The 19,259-nt window shown below is 48.7% G+C and overlaps 1 protein-coding gene across 1 annotated transcript; it reads left to right on the forward strand.

The window, feature by feature from the left end:
- Nucleotides 1-504: 504 nt before the first annotated feature.
- On the forward strand, nucleotides 505-18,157 carry CCDC25 (coiled-coil domain containing 25). The gene is made up of 10 exons (XM_075266842.1): nucleotides 505-575; nucleotides 3,642-3,723; nucleotides 4,143-4,190; nucleotides 4,934-4,973; nucleotides 7,274-7,325; nucleotides 10,877-10,952; nucleotides 11,107-11,210; nucleotides 13,959-14,161; nucleotides 14,616-14,661; nucleotides 17,577-18,157. Exons 2-10 carry the CDS (start codon nucleotides 3,699-3,701, stop codon nucleotides 17,604-17,606), a joined length of 624 nt encoding a protein of 207 aa, XP_075122943.1. The 5' UTR covers nucleotides 505-575; nucleotides 3,642-3,698; the 3' UTR covers nucleotides 17,607-18,157.
- The last annotated feature ends 1,102 nt before the right edge of the window (nucleotides 18,158-19,259 follow it).

Raw genomic sequence — 19,259 nt, forward strand, 5'->3', positions numbered from 1 at the left:
TGGACCTTACCGCAGTCCGGAGCTGGACCTTACCACTGTCCGGAGCTGGACCTTACCACTGTCCGGAGCTGGACCTTACCACTGTCCGGAGCTGGACCTTACCGCTGTCCGGAGCTGGACCTTACCACTGTCCGGAGCTGGACCTTACCACTGTCCGGAGCTGGACCTTACCGCAGTCCGGAGCTGGACCTTACCGCTGTCCGGAGCTGGACCTTACCGCTGTCCGGAGCTGGACCTTACCGCTGTCCGGAGCTGAACCTTACATCTGTCCGGAGCTGGGCTTTATCGCTGTTTGGAGCTGGACTTAACTGCTGTCCGGTGCTGGAGCTTATCCAGAGCTGGGCCTTACTGTTGCCTGTCATGTTACACCGCTCCCGGCCTGCAGGTGGCAGTGTGCCCATTCACTGGTTGCTGGTCACGTGCTTGTCATTCCCCTCCCGCCCTGCAGATAGCGGTGTCAGTACAGGTGCCGCTCTGTGCACATTCCTGAGATTGCTGGTTTCACGTCACTTCCGGAGTTTAGCCGGGCAGGAAACAGACGGTAGTGGATTTCTCGGGAGCGCAGCAAGATTCGGGTGAGTGCCATGGTAACCGCTGCGGACACAGAGCGAAAGTATTGTCTAATGTGGCTTCTGGGGAACCGTCAGCCCCAGCGTGTGTCTAGTACCGGCTCTCTATGGTAGGAGGAGCGGGGCGTCTGGGACTTGTAGTGTCTGCGGTCACATGTCCTTATCACACAGTAGCTGGGCTGCAATCATAAAGCCCATGGCAGCCAATTAGAGCACAGCTTTCATTTATGTGGAGCCCATAACAGCCAATCAGAGACCAGTTCTCATTCCTGTAGCTCAGGTGAGCAGAGCCCGTATCAGCCACTCAGAGGAGAGCTTTCATTTCTTTATACTTCATAGCAGCCAATCAGGGGGGAGCTTTCATGTCTGTAGTGCAGGTGAGCAGATGTAAGCAGTGCTCTGATTGGCTGCTTTCTCCGTGGCTGTAGATTGGGGCTCCTCTGCAGTCTCGGGCGGCCATTGTTTACACCCTGTCAGGTACATGTAGTAACAGCTGTCCCAGAGCTGCGCTGTCACAAACCAGCTGCTGTGTGTGAGAGGAGTTAGGTCAGGATGGATGCGGTGTGATATACGCTGATTAACCCTTTCCTACCCCATGGGGGGGGAGTCAGTTTCTGTTTCTGCCGATCCTGGAAATTTAACCCCTCCGATTCCTTAGTCCTTACCGTACATGGCATCTACGTGGTTAACCAGAGGGTCCGGCTAAAGCTCCATGGGCGGCAGCCTGCCTCAAACACCTCATCACTTTCTGTGTGACCATAAGCCAGTCCTTCACTGTACAAGACAAATGACCGCATGTTTTAGGGTTAGTTCACACGTAAATAACGTGTGACTTATTTTGGCACCGGAAAAAAAAGCTTCCTAATTAGGAAGCTTTTTTTTGTAAAAACAGCTTAAAAAAATAAGGCAGGCTGTTTTCCCCTTCTGTAAAGTAAATGGGCTGAAAAAAAAACACGTCACGTTTTTTTGCAAAAAAAAAAAACACGCGGTTTTCTCCTCCCATTCACTTCTATTGCTTTCTTCAGGTGGAAAACGCCTGAGGAAAGGTCGTGTGGCTTCTTTTTCTCTGCTAGCAGTCTACATAGACTAAGGGGGCATTCACACGGAGTAACGCCGGGCGTGTATCACAGCCGTACACGCCGGCATTACGGCAGACTGCCGAACATTTACCATTCACTTCAATGGGAGCGGCGGTTACGAGCGCTCCCATTGAAGTGAATGGGAAGTGTTCGGCAGTCTGCCGTAACGCCGGCGTGTACGGCTGTGATACACGCCCGGCGTTACTCCATGTGAATGCCCCCTAACATTGTATGGAGGAGGATTAGGACATGGATCCCGCTGTCAAAATCCTCCTCCATGTCCCCGTGTGAACTAGCCCTTAAAGGGTTTTCAGCCTCTACCACAGGACGGGCCATCAATATGGGACCTGTGGGGTGCGGGTGCCGGAAGCTGTTAGGGTAAGTTCACACGGGGGTTTTTTGGTCCGGATCCTGAGTTGGATACTGTCTCAGGTTCCGGACCCAAATACGGGTAGCTGCAACTGGATGCCGGCTCCTGGAAAAAGAACTGACCGAGTCCCATTGATTTCAGTGGGAGCCGTCTTTTTGGTCAGGATTTTGAGGCCGTATCCCAAAAAAAAAAAAAAAAAAAACCTGTGTGAACTAGTGGACGGGCAGCTCTACCATGGATGTGGTTGCTGTACCATTTGTATAGGAGTAGACCTGCACACACTCCCCGTCCGCTAACGGGTTCCAGTCCCGGTGTCGGACTCCGACAGATCACATACTGATGGCCTATCCTGTGCGAAAATTTGATACGGGGCTGGAAAACCTCTAACAGGTTATTTTTTTTTCTTAAATCTAGATGTTAGACAATTCAATAAACCATACAAATAATACAGAACATAAAGGGGCCGATCACATGGCGGAAAATGGAGAGGAGTTCCTCTTTATGTACCAGTCCCTATCTGTCCGTGGCAGAATGTCAGTACTGGGTATCGGCGTACTGTTACGGCTTTCTGCAGCTGATTGGGCACAAATTGGGGTGGGGGGGGGGGGGGCGTCCTCAAGCCACGGACTCTGGAGCAGGACACTTATTTTTACAGCGCCCATTGAAAATAATAGGATGTGGAATCTTCCCCCAAATCAGCATCCGATTCCTAAATGTGAACACCCCCCTTACACACAAAGACCTGGCAATGAATAAAGTCGTCTTATTCTATTTAGTTTAGAAATGTTTGAAACCCTTTTTATTACTTTTATCGTTTTTAACTTGTCCAATACGAGGACTTGAACGTGCAGTTTCTTGATTCGTTGGGGTTGCGGGATCGGAAGCGATCGAGTAAATTTCGCAATCTTTTCCGGCGAGATTGAGGTCAGAGGTTATCTCAAGATCTGTGCAACCCTATTCATGTATATATCATTAATAGGATTGAGGGATCGGGAAAGATGGGATCCTGATCAGCGATCGAGCAAATTTCACGATCGGCTGGAAAATTATCGGAAATCAAATCGATCCTGAAATCTCAAAATCGGCTCAACCCTAATCCCTGTACAATATACTGCAGGACGTCTATGGCAGGGGGCTTCTCCCCTCCCCCTCTAACCACTTAATCCAGTGATCACTCTTGATGTCACGTTAAAGGGTCCCGTTAAAGACAGTTCTCCCCACAGGATATGGGATCAGTCACATGTTGTCATGAAGAGAATGGGGGACTGAAGCCCCAAGCTACGGGGGTTACTGGAGAAAACCGCCCCATACTAATGAATGGAGCACCGCTCATACAAGTGCACTTCTACTTTACACATTGCTGTGTATTTTCTGTCTCGGGCACTATAAATTTCGGCATAATGGATACATATGCCCCCAAGTCCAGTGAAGTGTCACTCACCGGAACATCATTGCCTCTTTTATCACCCAATGTGTTGGGGTCCTGGGTGTCGGACCACCACCTACCTAACATGCATGACTTACCCTAAGGATACGCCTTCAGTATTTACGCTCTGTAAAACTTTGGCACAGATTTCAGCAGAGGTGACGTCAACGGTTAATGGCTTGTGCTTACTTCTACAGGTCCCTGTTTTCATCCTCCGGTTGACGTGAGAGAGGCGGAGTCCTCAGGGGGGCGCTATGGTGTTCTACTTCACTAGCAATGGTAAGTGATGGGGTCACCTGTCGTCATCGGCTCCACATCTCTAAGTCAAACAGAGAGACCGGGAACATCTCGCAACATCTCAGGGGGCCGGGGAAACTGTGAACGTTGAGATTAGTTGATGAGCAAGTACTATTGGAAACTCCTGTTTTGAATAGCACGCACCCATAGGAATGAATGGACGCCGCCAGCCAAGTCTGCGCGCCAGCTGCTTCCATTCATTCCTATGGGTGCGTGCTGTTCGAAACAGGAGTTTCCAATAGCACTCGCTCATCTCTAGTTGGGATCAATCGACAAGGGATGGAGTGTTATGGTGGGATGTAAAGGATCACTGTCAAGACTTAACACATTCCCTCCATGACCCAGGAGCAGCTCTGTGTGCCGTTGCTCTGATCCCTCACCATCTCTTACTTCTCTTGCAGTTGTCTCTCCACCTTATACGATATATATGGGAAAGGACAAGTATGAAAGTAAGTCGTCACCGGAGAAAGGAAATTTACAAGATGTGATATTGTGCCAGGAGATGTCTATCCTATAGGTGTCTGTGTGGCCACTTAGTGGTTGTGTTGGGAATTGCAGCCTGCGAATGCTTTAGTTGGTATGTGGTGATATTAGATTGAATTGGTTTCATGAGACCTTATCCAAATTCAATTTAATGGGTGGGGGAGGGGAGGTCAGTGATCACGAGTGGCACCAATCAGATCTTCTTATGTTAGATCGGCTTCTATCAGAGGCGCACATGGTTACAACACACAGAGTATAACTCTCTCAACCGTGCTGTGTTGTAGGGCTAGTTCACACATAAAAACCGGCTTTTTTTGGTCCTGAAAAAAAGCTTCCAAATTAGGAAGCAGTTTTTTGACCTTGAGGCGTTTTTTTGGAGCGTTTTCTGTAGCAGTTTTTGGTAAAAACTGCTTCAGAAGCGCCAGGCGGTTTTCCCTCCCCTAAAGTGAATGCACTGTAAAAAAAAAAAGAAAAAAATTCACTTCTATTGCTTTCCTCAGGCGGAATCCACCTGAAGAAAGGTCATGTCGCTGCTTTTTTCGGCTAGCAGTCTCCATAGACCACCATTGTATGGAGGCAGATTTTGAGGCGAAATCCAATGTCAAAATCTGCCTCAATGCCCCGTGTGAACTAGCCCTTAAGAGTAATAAATATCTAATATATCCTGCTCCTTCTAACATGTTGTAAACAACTACTTTTCTTCCTTCAGATGAAGATCTAATAAAATATGGCTGGCCAGAAGATATTTGGTATGTTATAGTTATATGCTTGTATATAGGAGGTAGTATTATAGTAGTTATATTCTTGTACATAGGAGTAGTATTATAGTAGTTATATTCTTGTACATAGGAGCAGTATTATAGTAGTTATATTCTTGTACATAGGAGTAGTATTATAGTAGTTATATTCTTGTACATAGGAGCAGTATTATAGTAGTTATATTCTTGTACATAGGAGTAGTATTATAGTAGTTATATTCTTGTACATAGGAGCAGTATTATAGTAGTTATATTCTTGTACATAGGAGTAGTATTATAGTAGTTATATTGTACATAGGAGCAGTATTATAGTAGTTATATTCTTGTACATAGGAGTAGTATTATAGTAGTTATATTCTTGTACATAGGAGCAGTATTATAGTAGTTATATTCTTGTACATAGGAGTAGTATTATAGTAGTTATATTCTTGTACATAGGAGTAGTATTATAGTAGTTATATTGTACATAGGAGCAGTATTATAGTAGTTATATTCTTGTACATAGGAGTAGTATTATAGTAGTTATATTCTTGTACATAGGAGTAGTATTATAGTAGTTATATTCTTGTACATAGGAGTAGTATTATAGTAGTTATATTGTACATAGGGAGCAGTATTATAGTAGTTATATTCTTGTACATAGGAGTAGTATTATAGTAGTTATATTCTTGTACATAGGAATAGTATTATAGTAGTTATATTCTTGTATATAGGGGGCAGTATTGTAGTAGTTATATTCTTGTATATAGGGGGCAGTATTGTAGTAGTTATATTCTTGTATATAGGGGGCAGTATTGTAGTAGTTATATTCTTGTATATAGGGGGCAGTATTGTAGTAGTTATATTCTTGTATATAGGGGGCAGTATTGTAGTAGTTATATTCTTGTACATAGGAGCAGTATTATAGTAGTTATATTCTTGTATATAGGGGGCAGTATTGTAGTAGTTATATTCTTGTACATAGGAGCAGTATTATAGTAGTTATATTCTTGTATATAGGGGGCAGTATTGTAGTAGTTATATTCTTGTACATAGGAGTAGTATTATAGTAGTTATATTCTTGTACATAGGAGCAGTATTATAGTAGTTATATTCTTGTACATAGGAGGTAGTATTATAGTAGTTATATTCTTGTACATAGGAGTAGTATTATAGTAGTTATATTTTTGTACATAGGAGCAGTATTATAGTAGTTATATTCTTGTACCTAGGAGCAGTATTATAGTAGTTATATTCTTGTACATAGGAGTAGTATTATAGTAGTTATATTCTTGTACATAGGAGTAGTATTATAGTAGTTATATTCTTGTACATAGGAGTAGTATTATAGTAGTTATATTCTTGTACATAGGAGTAGTATTATAGTAGTTATATTCTTGTACATAGTAGTATTATAGTAGTTATATTCTTGTACATAGGAGCAGTATTATAGTAGTTATATTCTTGTACATAGGAGGCAGTATTATAGTAGTTATATTCTTGTACATAGGAGTAGTATTATAGTAGTTATATTCTTGTACATAGTAGTATTATAGTAGTTATATTCTTGTACATAGGAGTAGTATTATAGTAGTTATATTCTTGTACATAGTAGTATTATAGTAGTTATATTCTTGTACATAGGAGTAGTATTATAGTAGTTATATTCTTGTACATAGGAGCAGTATTATAGTAGTTATATTCTTGTACATAGGAGGCAGTATTATAGTAGTTATATTCTTGTACATAGGAGCAGTATTATAGTAGTTATATTCTTGTACATAGGAGGCAGTATTATAGTAGTTATATTCTTGTACATAGGAGGCAGTATTATAGTAGTTATATTCTTGTACATAGGAGTAGTATTATAGTAGTTATATTCTTGTATATAGGAGTAGTATTATAGTAGTTATATTCTTGTACATAGGAGTAGTATTATAGTAGTTATATTCTTGTACATAGGAGTAGTATTATAGTAGTTATATTCTTGTATATAGGAGTAGTATTATAGTAGTTATATTCTTGTATATAGGAGTAGTATTATAGTAGTTATATTCTTGTACATAGGAGGTAGTATTATAGTAGTTATATTCCTGTACATAGGAGTAGTGTTATAGTAGTTATATTCTTGTACATAGGAGCAGTATTATAGTAGTTATATTCTTGTACATAGGAGTAGTATTATAGTAGTTATATTCTTGTACATAGGAGGCAGTATTATCGTAGTTATTTAACTTAATAACTTCCATATACTGAAACTGTCCCATGTCTCTGCTGTATATAATACATAACCTCCTTTCTGGTCTCTGCAGGTTTCATGTGGATAAACTCTCCTCTGCCCATGTGTATCTCCGGCTTCAGAAGGTATATAAATGCATTTTAAGACAGGGGATGTGTGGACGGCACATTCTCCAATATATAGTAGAGATGTGTTGCTTTACACTGTTAGCGTTCACCATCATTTCTATGTTATCACATAGGATTGCTGGTAAAATTATGTTGAAATTTCTTATCAGCATTGACAAGGGGCGGTCTGTCGCTCTTGTCTGTCGCTCTTGTCTGTCGCTCTTGTCTGTCGCTCTCGTCTGTCGCTCTCGTCTGTCGCTCTCGTCTGTCGCTCTCGTCTGTCGCTCTCGTCTGTCGCTCTCGTCTGTCGCTCTCGTCTGTCGCTCTCGTCTGTCGCTCTCGTCTGCCGCTCTCGTCTGCCGCTCTCGTCTGCCCCTCTCGTCTGCCCCTCTCGTCTGCCCCTCTCGTCTGCCCCTCTCGTCTGCCCCTCTCGTCTGCCCCTCTCGTCTGCCCCTCTCGTCTGCCCCTCTCGTCTGCCCCTCTCGTCTGCCCCTCTCGTCTGCCCCTCTCGTCTGCCCCTCTCGTCTGCCCCTCTCGTCTGCCCCTCTCGTCTGCCCCTCTCGTCTGCCCCTCTCGTCTGCCCCTCTCGTCTGCCCCTCTCGTCTGCCCCTCTCGTCTGCCCCTCTCGTCTGCCCCTCTCGTCTGCCCCTCTCGTCTGCCCCTCTCGTCTGCCCCTCTCGTCTGCCCCTCTCGTCTGCCCCTCTCGTCTGCCCCTCTCGTCTGCCCCTCTCGTCTGCCCCTCTCGTCTGCCCCTCTCGTCTGCCCCTCTCGTCTGCCCCTCTCGTCTGCCCCTCTCGTCTGCCCCTCTCGTCTGCCCCTCTCGTCTGCCCCTCTCGTCTGCCCCTCTCGTCTGCCCCTCTCGTCTGCCCCTCTCGTCTGCCCCTCTCGTCTGCCCCTCTCGTCTGCCCCTCTCGTCTGCCCCTCTCGTCTGCCCCTCTCGTCTGCCCCTCTCGTCTGCCCCTCTCGTCTGCCCCTCTCGTCTGCCCCTCTCGTCTGCCCCTCTCGTCTGCCCCTCTCGTCTGCCCCTCTCGTCTGCCCCTCTCGTCTGCCCCTCTCGTCTGCCCCTCTCGTCTGCCCCTCTCGTCTGCCCCTCTCGTCTGCCCCTCTCGTCTGCCCCTCTCGTCTGCCCCTCTCGTCTGCCCCTCTCGTCTGCCCCTCTCGTCTGCCCCTCTCGTCTGCCCCTCTCGTCTGCCCCTCTCGTCTGCCCCTCTCGTCTGCCCCTCTCGTCTGCCCCTCTCGTCTGCCCCTCTCGTCTGCCCCTCTCGTCTGCCCCTCTCGTCTGCCCCTCTCGTCTGCCCCTCTCGTCTGCCCCTCTCGTCTGCCCCTCTCGTCTGCCCCTCTCGTCTGCCCCTCTCGTCTGCCCCTCTCGTCTGCCCCTCTCGTCTGCCCCTCTCGTCTGCCCCTCTCGTCTGCCCCTCTCGTCTGCCCCTCTCGTCTGCCCCTCTCGTCTGCCCCTCTCGTCTGCCCCTCTCGTCTGCCCCTCTCGTCTGCCCCTCTCGTCTGCCCCTCTCGTCTGCCCCTCTCGTCTGCCCCTCTCGTCTGCCCCTCTCGTCTGCCCCTCTCGTCTGCCCCTCTCGTCTGCCCCTCTCGTCTGCCCCTCTCGTCTGCCCCTCTCGTCTGCCCCTCTCGTCTGCCCCTCTCGTCTGCCCCTCTCGTCTGCCCCTCTCGTCTGCCCCTCTCGTCTGCCCCTCTCGTCTGCCCCTCTCGTCTGCCCCTCTCGTCTGCCCCTCTCGTCTGCCCCTCTCGTCTGCCCCTCTCGTCTGCCCCTCTCGTCTGCCCCTCTCGTCTGCCCCTCTCGTCTGCCCCTCTCGTCTGCCCCTCTCGTCTGCCCCTCTCGTCTGCCCCTCTCGTCTGCCCCTCTCGTCTGCCCCTCTCGTCTGCCCCTCTCGTCTGCCCCTCTCGTCTGCCCCTCTCGTCTGCCCCTCTCGTCTGCCCCTCTCGTCTGCCCCTCTCGTCTGCCCCTCTCGTCTGCCCCTCTCGTCTGCCCCTCTCGTCTGCCCCTCTCGTCTGCCCCTCTCGTCTGCCCCTCTCGTCTGCCCCTCTCGTCTGCCCCTCTCGTCTGCCCCTCTCGTCTGCCCCTCTCGTCTGCCCCTCTCGTCTGCCCCTCTCGTCTGCCCCTCTCGTCTGCCCCTCTCGTCTGCCCCTCTCGTCTGCCCCTCTCGTCTGCCCCTCTCGTCTGCCCCTCTCGTCTGCCCCTCTCGTCTGCCCCTCTCGTCTGCCCCTCTCGTCTGCCCCTCTCGTCTGCCCCTCTCGTCTGCCCCTCTCGTCTGCCCCTCTCGTCTGCCCCTCTCGTCTGCCCCTCTCGTCTGCCCCTCTCGTCTGCCCCTCTCGTCTGCCCCTCTCGTCTGCCCCTCTCGTCTGCCCCTCTCGTCTGCCCCTCTCGTCTGCCCCTCTCGTCTGCCCCTCTCGTCTGCCCCTCTCGTCTGCCCCTCTCGTCTGCCCCTCTCGTCTGCCCCTCTCGTCTGCCCCTCTCGTCTGCCCCTCTCGTCTGCCCCTCTCGTCTGCCCCTCTCGTCTGCCCCTCTCGTCTGCCCCTCTCGTCTGCCCCTCTCGTCTGCCCCTCTCGTCTGCCCCTCTCGTCTGCCCCTCTCGTCTGCCCCTCTCGTCTGCCCCTCTCGTCTGCCCCTCTCGTCTGCCCCTCTCGTCTGCCCCTCTCGTCTGCCCCTCTCGTCTGCCCCTCTCGTCTGCCCCTCTCGTCTGCCCCTCTCGTCTGCCCCTCTCGTCTGCCCCTCTCGTCTGCCCCTCTCGTCTGCCCCTCTCGTCTGCCCCTCTCGTCTGCCCCTCTCGTCTGCCCCTCTCGTCTGCCCCTCTCGTCTGCCCCTCTCGTCTGCCCCTCTCGTCTGCCCCTCTCGTCTGCCCCTCTCGTCTGCCCCTCTCGTCTGCCCCTCTCGTCTGCCCCTCTCGTCTGCCCCTCTCGTCTGCCCCTCTCGTCTGCCCCTCTCGTCTGCCCCTCTCGTCTGCCCCTCTCGTCTGCCCCTCTCGTCTGCCCCTCTCGTCTGCCCCTCTCGTCTGCCCCTCTCGTCTGCCCCTCTCGTCTGCCCCTCTCGTCTGCCCCTCTCGTCTGCCCCTCTCGTCTGCCCCTCTCGTCTGCCCCTCTCGTCTGCCCCTCTCGTCTGCCCCTCTCGTCTGCCCCTCTCGTCTGCCCCTCTCGTCTGCCCCTCTCGTCTGCCCCTCTCGTCTGCCCCTCTCGTCTGCCCCTCTCGTCTGCCCCTCTCGTCTGCCCCTCTCGTCTGCCCCTCTCGTCTGCCCCTCTCGTCTGCCCCTCTCGTCTGCCCCTCTCGTCTGCCCCTCTCGTCTGCCCCTCTCGTCTGCCCCTCTCGTCTGCCCCTCTCGTCTGCCCCTCTCGTCTGCCCCTCTCGTCTGCCCCTCTCGTCTGCCCCTCTCGTCTGCCCCTCTCGTCTGCCCCTCTCGTCTGCCCCTCTCGTCTGCCCCTCTCGTCTGCCCCTCTCGTCTGCCCCTCTCGTCACTACATCCTACGGCTGTTCCTCTCTTAATTCCTCTCTGTTTGGTTTTCCTGGGTTATCCATTTGGCTCTTCCATACTATACATGTGACTCTATATGTGTTGTAGGGTCAGACGATAGACGACATCCCAAAAGAAGTCCTGACTGACTGTGCACATCTGGTAAAGGCCAACAGCATCCAAGGTATGTCCTTGTGTCTTACAGGGGTCACCTACACTCTTCACATTCATGACTAGGCCTGTGCCCCACGACAGAGGAGTGTCACATACATAATATCCTGCCCCCTGTGGCCACATCTATACTTACTGTGACTTATTTCTTGATGTGCCCTCTACAGGCTGCAAAATGAACAACATCAATGTTGTGTACACACCATGGGCTAATTTACGCAAAACCGGAGACATGGACGTCGGCCAGATTGGATTTCATAAGCAGAAAGATGTGAGTTCTTAGAACATTCTGGTGTTGTCTTACATGTGAAAAGGAATATCCGGAGACTGTGTCTTCTGCTCAGGAGTTATTTAGATTAATCCTCGGGTTTCCAGGCTGGGTCTCACTCATGGTCTTGCACCTCCTGTGCATTACCTGTGTTATAGGGGATGGCTATACTAGTATGTCAGCCCCTATAATACACCTTATAGAGTTAGAGGAGGTGAATCTCAAAAGACTCAGAGTCAGATCCAGCCTGGAAGTTCTAGTTAAGTATAATGGACCAGAAGGTAAATACAAAGTCCCCCAATACCCTTTTAAAGGGATCCTATCATACCCTTTATTCTGACTAACACGTAGGAATAGCCTTAAGAAAGGCGATTCTTCTCCTATCTTTAGATGTCTTCTCCGTGTTGCTGTTCGGTAGAAATGCGGGTTTTCTTCGGTATGCAAATGTGTTCTCTCGCAGCACTGGGGGCGTCCCCAATGCTACGAGAGAACTCTCCATCTTCGCCTGGAGCAGCCTCTCCTTGCGTCGTCTTCCATCCTGTGGTTCAGCCTTCTAGACGTGTGCATATCTGGGCCACAAGAAAATGTCTGCTTACTCAGTAAGCAGCCTTTTTCTTGTGGCTGCTTCCACAGTAAGCTGGTGTAAGCGGCCATTTTCCTGTGGCCCAGGGCACGCGCAGTCGGCTCTGCCTGAGACCTAGAAGATTCAACCCCAGCTCCAGAAGAAGACGCAGGGAGAGGGCGTTCCAGAAGAAGATGGAGACTGTGCTGGATAGAGTTCTTTTGCAGCATTGGGGACTCCACCAGTGCTGTTTGAGTGCTGGGGCCCGCCCCCAGTGCTGCAAGAGAACTCATTTGCATACCAAAGACAACTGGGATTATATACCGAATGGTGGCGCGGAGAAGAATAGACTTTCTTAAGGCTATTCCTATGTGTTAGTAAAAAAAAAAGGGTATCCAATGATAGGATCCCTTTAACTTTTTAGAAGTTTTCCGCTCCCTGTAGTTGCTGAGGCTCATGGCTGGCCCAGTGAATACAGATGACAGACTACAGCAGGCAAACAGAGCAGGACACTGCTACTTAAAGGAGTAGTTTGTACCTTAAATCCCCCTTACATGTTTTTTATTTGGCCGTGTTGAGACAGAAGAGAGATGATCCATTACTCCAATCCAATAGGGGACCTAAAGGCATGTTAAGTGCACATGGAGGATTCGGGTCTAGAGATCATGGTGGATTTCTTGGCCTGAGACTCCCTACCTCATAGTGACCTACTGTATAGCACTCTACCATCTCCATTGTGTATAGGACATGGGCAGGCAGGGACTCCTAACATTATAGACCACCATATTGCAAGAGGTGACGGACTCCTGCCTTCAGTCCAGGACATCTGGTCGAGGTACAGGCCTGATATTCCATAGGGCACAGGTGCTACTGCCTCTATCGGCTTCGTTATCCTTGTTACTGTACTGCTTTAACTATTCGTTATCCAGAGTACATAATGTGCTTGTAGTGGTTGATGTAACCCACCCCCACCCCTGATCATGGTCTCTTCCACTCCGGGACATAGATCATTTAAATTATAGGTTTTAGAAGATCTCCTTTGTGTATTCTGTAATGTGTCCAGCAGATGGCGCACAGGAACCACAGAGCGAATGCAGCCGCGGGGACTGTATCCTCCTCACCGTAACCGTGTCATGCACAGAGGTCTCAGCATTTCTGCTGCACTGAGAGTATCGGCCTCCCCAGCCCAGCCTGACAGTCCTTATTGTGGTCGGGTTATCTTCTCATACATGTAGTGCCCTCCTGATAACCAGCCATGATGTCCTTATTGTGGTCAGGTTATCTTCTCATACATGTAGTGCCCTCCTGATAACCAGCCATGATGTCCTTATTGTGGTCAGGTTATCTTCTCATACATGTAGTGTCCTTCTGATAACCAGCCATGATGTCCTTATTGTGGTCAGGTTATCTTCTCATACATGTAGTGTCCTTCTGATAACCAGCCATGATGTCCTTATTGTGGTCGGGTTATCTTCTCATACATGTAGTGTCCTTCTGATAACCAGCCATGATGTCCTTATTGTGGTTGGGTTATCTTCTCATACATGTAGTGTCCTCCTGATAACCAGCCGTGATGTCCTTATTGTGGTCGGGTTATCTTCTCATACATGTAGTGTCCTCCTGATAACCAGCCGTGATGTCCTTATTGTGGTCGGGTTATCTTCTCATACATGTAGTGTCCTCCTGATAACCAGCCATGATGTCCTTATTGTGGTCAGGTTATCTTCTCATACACATAGTGTCCTCCTGATAACCAGCCATGATGTCCTTATTGTGGTCGGGTTATCTTCTCATACACATAGTGTCCTCCTGATAACCAGCCGTGATGTCCTTATTGTGGTCAGGTTATCTTCTCATACACATAGTGTCCTCCTGATAACCAGCCATGATGTCCTTATTGTGGTCGGGTTATCTTCTCATACATGTAGTGTGCCCTCCTGATAACCAGCCATGGTGTCCTTATTGTGGTCGGGTTATCTTCTCATACATGTAGTGTCCTCCTGATAACCAGCCATGATGTCCTTATTGTGGTCGGGTTATCTTCTCATACACATAGTGTCCTCCTGATAACCAGCCGTGATGTCCTTATTGTGGTCAGGTTTGTATACATAGACATGGGGGCCATATATTGAGTCCAGTTGGTGGTGTGTTGATAGATTCATCCCCTTGCAATCTCCTATCTGTCTCAGGTGAAAAGTATAACCGTGGAGAAGAAAGTCAACGAGATCCTCAATCGGCTGGAAAAAACGAAAGACGAACGATTCCCCGACCTGGCGGCAGAGAAGGAATCTCGAGACCGGGAGGAGAGGAACGAGAAGAAGGCTCAGATCCAGGAGATGAAGAGGAAAGAGAAGGACGAGATGAAGAAGAAGAAAGAGATGGAGGAGCTCAGGTGACACAAGCTGGACATCACACATGGGTTATGGGTCACACCAGGTCCAATAATTCTGACGAAGGCTGAAAGGACACGGGCTGGGGCTGGGCAATTTACTGAAACCAAACATCAACCGGGACAACTGATGTGATCTTGTTCACGTTTCGGTTCCAGTTTTGTTCAGACCAAACCTATCCAGATTAGAATAGTATTTTACTATGTGGTCTCTTCTGGACCTGCAGTATAATGATCCGGGCCCTCGGGAATGGGTTCTGGCAGAACGGACCCTGTTACTCACCTCTCCTGGGCTCCGCTGCGACCCATGAGGCTTATGATTGGACCTCACTGGTCACATGGTGTTATAACGCTTGCGTCTCTGCGTCATGTGACGGTGATGACGAATCACAGCCCTCTGTGCCAGCTCTGTATTATTCGTGTCCGGAATATTAACCCTTTGTTCTTTCCTCGCTAGGAATTACACGTCATTGATGAAATCAGAGAATATGTCTACTAACCAGGTAAGAGCAGAAAGCTCCCAAGCCTACGGATAGACCTTGTCGTTGCTGCTCGCTTTGTTACAGTGCATCAGTGTAAGGTAACGCGTCGGCTCTGGTGTAGGATGCTCACCGCAGGCATCTCGCAGCAGAACCATAAAGCAGTTGCATTGCAAAAGATGAAAACTGGGGGGGAGAACCCTCACCATGAAATGACCTGCTGCGTTTTTTCAGCAGTGTCTGGATGGGATTTCTTTAACCCTTTCCCGACATCTGCCGTAATAGTACGGCGCATGCCGAGTGTGTAACTATGGCGGCCACCATAGCCGCCGGGTGTCTACTGCTTTACACAGTAGACAACCGGCGCTAATGTCTCCGATCGGTCCCTGGATTGATTGGGGACATTAACTCCTCCGGCGCCGTGGTCAAAGGCGCTGGAGGCGCCATTTTCCCGGCAGCGCATGTGCTCCGCCATTTTGCCGGTGATCGCCGGCGCCTGAAGCAAGCTACAGGGCCGACGTCACATTTCCCTGACAGCCGGATGCCTTGTAAAGGCTCCCGGCCCGTCTGATTTCACTTTCTTTTGCAGGCTGCTCTATGCAGCCTGCAAAAGAAATGATTTTTTTGCAATGCATTGCATTAGTGATCAGACCCCCTAGGAGGTCTAATAAATGCAAAAAAAAAATGTTAAAAATAAATAAAAAAAAAATAATTATAAAGTATTAAAAATTCAAATCACCCCCCTTTCACTAGAACACATATAAAAGTAGTTGAATACTGTGAAACACATACATGTTAGCTCTCCCTGTGTCTGAAATCGCCCTCTCTACAGATCTATAAAAATATTTTTCCTGTTCGGTAAACGCCGTAGCAGGAAAAACAGTCAAAAGTTCCAAACCGCCGTTTTTTCACGGTTTTGATTCTGATAAAAATTTGAATAAAAAGTGATCAAAGCAATAGCATTTCCCGAAAATGGTAGAACTAAAAAGTACACCCGGCCCCGCAAAAAAAGACGCCCTATGCATCCCCGTACACTTACGTATAAAGAAGTTATGGCTGTCAGTATATGGCGACTTTTAGAAAAAAAAATTTTAACACAGTTTTGGATTTTTTTTAAGGGGTTAAAATGTAAATAAAACCATATAAATTTGGTATCCCTGGAACCGTACCGAAACATGTCATTTTGGCTGCACAGTGAACGCTGTAAAACTGAAGCCCGTAAGAAAGTCGCCGAAATGCATTTTTTCTTCAAATTAACCCCATTCTGAATTTTTTTCCAGCTTCCCAGTACATTATACAGAATAATTAATGGCGGCATCATGAAGAAAAAATTGTCCCGCAAAGATTAAGACCTCATATGACTCTGGGAGCGGAGAAATAAAAAAGTTATGGGGTTTAGAAGGAGGGGAGTCAAAAACGAAAATCAAAAAATGCCATCGGCGGGAAGGGGTTAAAGGGATTGTCTGGCTGAAAATTGACTGTTCGTATTGATGACCTCTCCATGGGATTAGGTCATCAGTATGTGATCTATGGGGATCCGGTACCCTAGCCCCACACAAATCAGTTGTCCTGACAGCATCTGGGTCCTAATAGTGGATGATAGTGCGTACAGCACCGCTACTATTCAAGTAACTGCACCTCTCCCTGTCCTCGAATAGCTTTCAGCACCCAGAGGAGGCCAGAGCAGGTGATCTGTGCGGGGTGCGGCTCTCAGACCCCACACACCACATACTGATGCCCTCATTTGTAGACACGTCATCAAAATGAAAAATCAATCTGAGGCCGGAGAATCCCTTTAAATTCTTTCCAGTTCTCTTCTCCTGTACTCCACAGCAGTGTATTAGGGCTCGTTCACACGGGGCAAGAGGGGGTGAAATTTGGTGCTGAATCCACGTCCTAATCCGCCCCCTCACAATGGATGTCTATGTAGACCGCTAGCTTACCGTGAGCTGTCCTTTCTTCATGCGGATTCCGCGGCTGATTCAGCCCTGGCGTCCGCCTCGTGGCAGCACCCTCCGGACTAAGCCCATTCATTTTGGCCTACTCCGGAGGGGAAAGCCGCGACCGTTGTGGCAGGTGCATTTTGGTCCAAATCTAATGTGGCTACCCGTGTCACAATTAGGACCAAAATACGCCATTCTGTGCCCCATGTACACAAAGGGTATCCCTAACCTGAGAGCGGACTTGCCTCCATTAAGATACTTCTGCCATGTCTAGCTCCTAGAAGATGGCCTGGACTGATACATTGTAACAAAGCCCGTCATCTATGTGAACAGGACTTCTATGCTCTGGTTTATGGAAGTGGAAGTACACCCCTTTAAAGCGAACTGTTAACATTTACTAAAGAGTGTCTTTAAAGGGGTTTTCAGTCCAAAATCCGTTTTTTCTTGCTGACCTACCTACAGGACAGGCGATCAATATCTGATCATTGGGGTTCCGACATCCAGACCCGGCATGGACAAGGTGATACCTCTGTTCCTATTAAAGTAATATCAGATCTGTATGGGACCCTGGGTCTTGGATTCTCACAGATCAGACACTGATCACCTGTCCTGTGGATAGGTCAAGGTGAAAAATGGACTTGGGACCGGAAATCCCATTGAACCCCTTCCTGCCCTGCATTTAAATTAAAGGGGCAGTCCAAGACTGTGATATTGAGTTCCTCATCTCAGACATACCATAGCTCAGTCCCATTCACTTGAATAAGGCTAAGCTGCAATACCAAGCCCCACCACGACCAGTATACAGCACTGCACCCTGTTAGCAGTGGAGAGGTTGCAGCAATCCGTATCACTGACCCAGAAAATCCCTTTAAGTACTCGTTGCCCCTGCTGGCACTTGTATGGTTTACGGCAGTCGTACGTTGCACAGTTCTCAGTATCGCCGTGATGGTAACAAGACAATATTTTGACGGTGAATTATTATTTTTTTTTTTCCAGGATGGCAACGACTCTGACGAGTTCATGTAACGCGGGCAGCGCCGGCCATCGCAAAGACTATTTTACGTTGGTCTGGAAACCGTCTTCTCAATGCCAAAATAAAGAGTCTCTGCATTCCGAACCTGCTTTACTGCTCCAGCCTGACACATCTGCCATGAATCCCTCTGATGTGGGCGGGGCTTGGGGGCGGATCGCTCTTCATGTATCATGGAGAACTTGTGGGCGGCGGCGGAGTTTCTTAGGAAGAGAGGGGTGTTTCCTAAACATGAGTCTGGGGAGCTGCAACCACCCCTGCCCATGCCAGAAGCCTCCGGAGACGCTATCCATCCTGCTATGACTTTATAAGACGCCGGCTGCCGATCACAGTGAACCTGACTGCCCGTTGGCAGCCGCTGGAAGGAAGAGTCGAAGATTTTTAATCCATCATCTCAGAAAGTGAAATCTTCTGTGTTTCATTCCTGGACATGGCTGACGGCATTGTTCGGCCTCTTCTTGCTGCATGGCTCAGTCGGGGTGCTTGGAATGAGCGAGTTGGCAAATAAAATCATAGCTGTAGGACAGGGGGTCTCTGTGGTTACTGGTGTGATGTCTACTGTGAACTTGTACTCAGGACATGAAGCCCTGGTGGGCCGGTGCCAGTCATGGTCACTGGGTCCATTGGGAAGACTCATGGCTTACGTTCTTAGATGTCCATCCAAGGATTGAATCTGTCAGGTTAGGAGGAGGAGTAGATTATAGTGCAAGAACGTATGAGTGAAGAGTGGACCGGCCGGGCTTACATAGTCTATGAGCGGTCAGGAAGTGCCCAGGGACTTAGTCTTATAGGCCAAGTCTGCTGGGAATCTTGGGAAATATAATGCAAAGTTTTCTTTGATGGAAAAAAGGACAACTGGTCCTCTAGCACTACCTTTTACAGGTTAGCTCCTTTATAGAGCAATTCCTGGCTTTCGGGAAGCCTAGCCCAGATTTATAAGGACCTTTGGTAACATCATCATTATAGTAGAAGGACCTGGGGGGGTCCATTTTAGTATTAACTCTGCAGTGTTGCTAGACGTGGGTACGGGTGGTGTACATGGGGGATAGCATGGTACTGGTTGGGTTAGGAGGACATGTGCTATCCTGGGTGTCTAGTGGTTATCCTGGATTTTCTGGTCCTCGTTTGGTACAAAGGGCCACTAAGTGGTGCAGTATATAGCCAAAACTTACTTACTGGCCCCATTTCAGGATGTCATTGCCCAGTATATCCACTCCAAGCCTTAAATATCTTTGGAGAGAATTGAAACCTTGAATCCCTTTACCATACCTCGCTGTACGGAGGTGCATCCCTTAAGAAATATACTTGAGAAACATTGAATATAGTTTGTAGCACCACCATAGTCCACTAGGAGTCCTCACATGACTGTCGGAGCAGCATAGTCTTATTGATTGTATAATAGCTTTTCCTTTACTTTGTATGTTCCTCTGCACACATCATTGTATGGTCCTATAGCCACCAGATCCAGATTTCCTTGGGTGGGTCAGAATTGATGAACAATTCCTGTCTGGTGTCAGGACGTCAGGCAGGTGAAGGAATGGTGTGGGTCCTCCTCCGATACCTGTTTGGACAAAGGGTATACCTGAGCATCATGGCTGACCATGTTCATGGTAGAAGGACACTTCCATTTGCACCATGCCATTGGGGTT

This window comes from Leptodactylus fuscus, chromosome 3 (genome assembly GCF_031893055.1).
Source record: "Leptodactylus fuscus isolate aLepFus1 chromosome 3, aLepFus1.hap2, whole genome shotgun sequence".
Taxonomy (NCBI): domain Eukaryota; kingdom Metazoa; phylum Chordata; class Amphibia; order Anura; family Leptodactylidae; genus Leptodactylus; species Leptodactylus fuscus.

What these genes read in the sequence shown, in the direction of transcription:
- CCDC25 (XM_075266842.1), top strand. Translation starts at nt 3,699, where the DNA reads ATGGTGTTCTACTTCACTAGCAATG. An exon ending in AAAGGCCAACAGCATCCAAG is followed by an intron (nt 10,953 to 11,106) that starts GTATGTCCTTGT and finishes TGCCCTCTACAG; the next exon opens with GCTGCAAAATGAACAACATC. An exon ending in AAAGAGATGGAGGAGCTCAG is followed by an intron (nt 14,162 to 14,615) that starts GTGACACAAGCT and finishes TTTCCTCGCTAG; the next exon opens with GAATTACACGTCATTGATGA.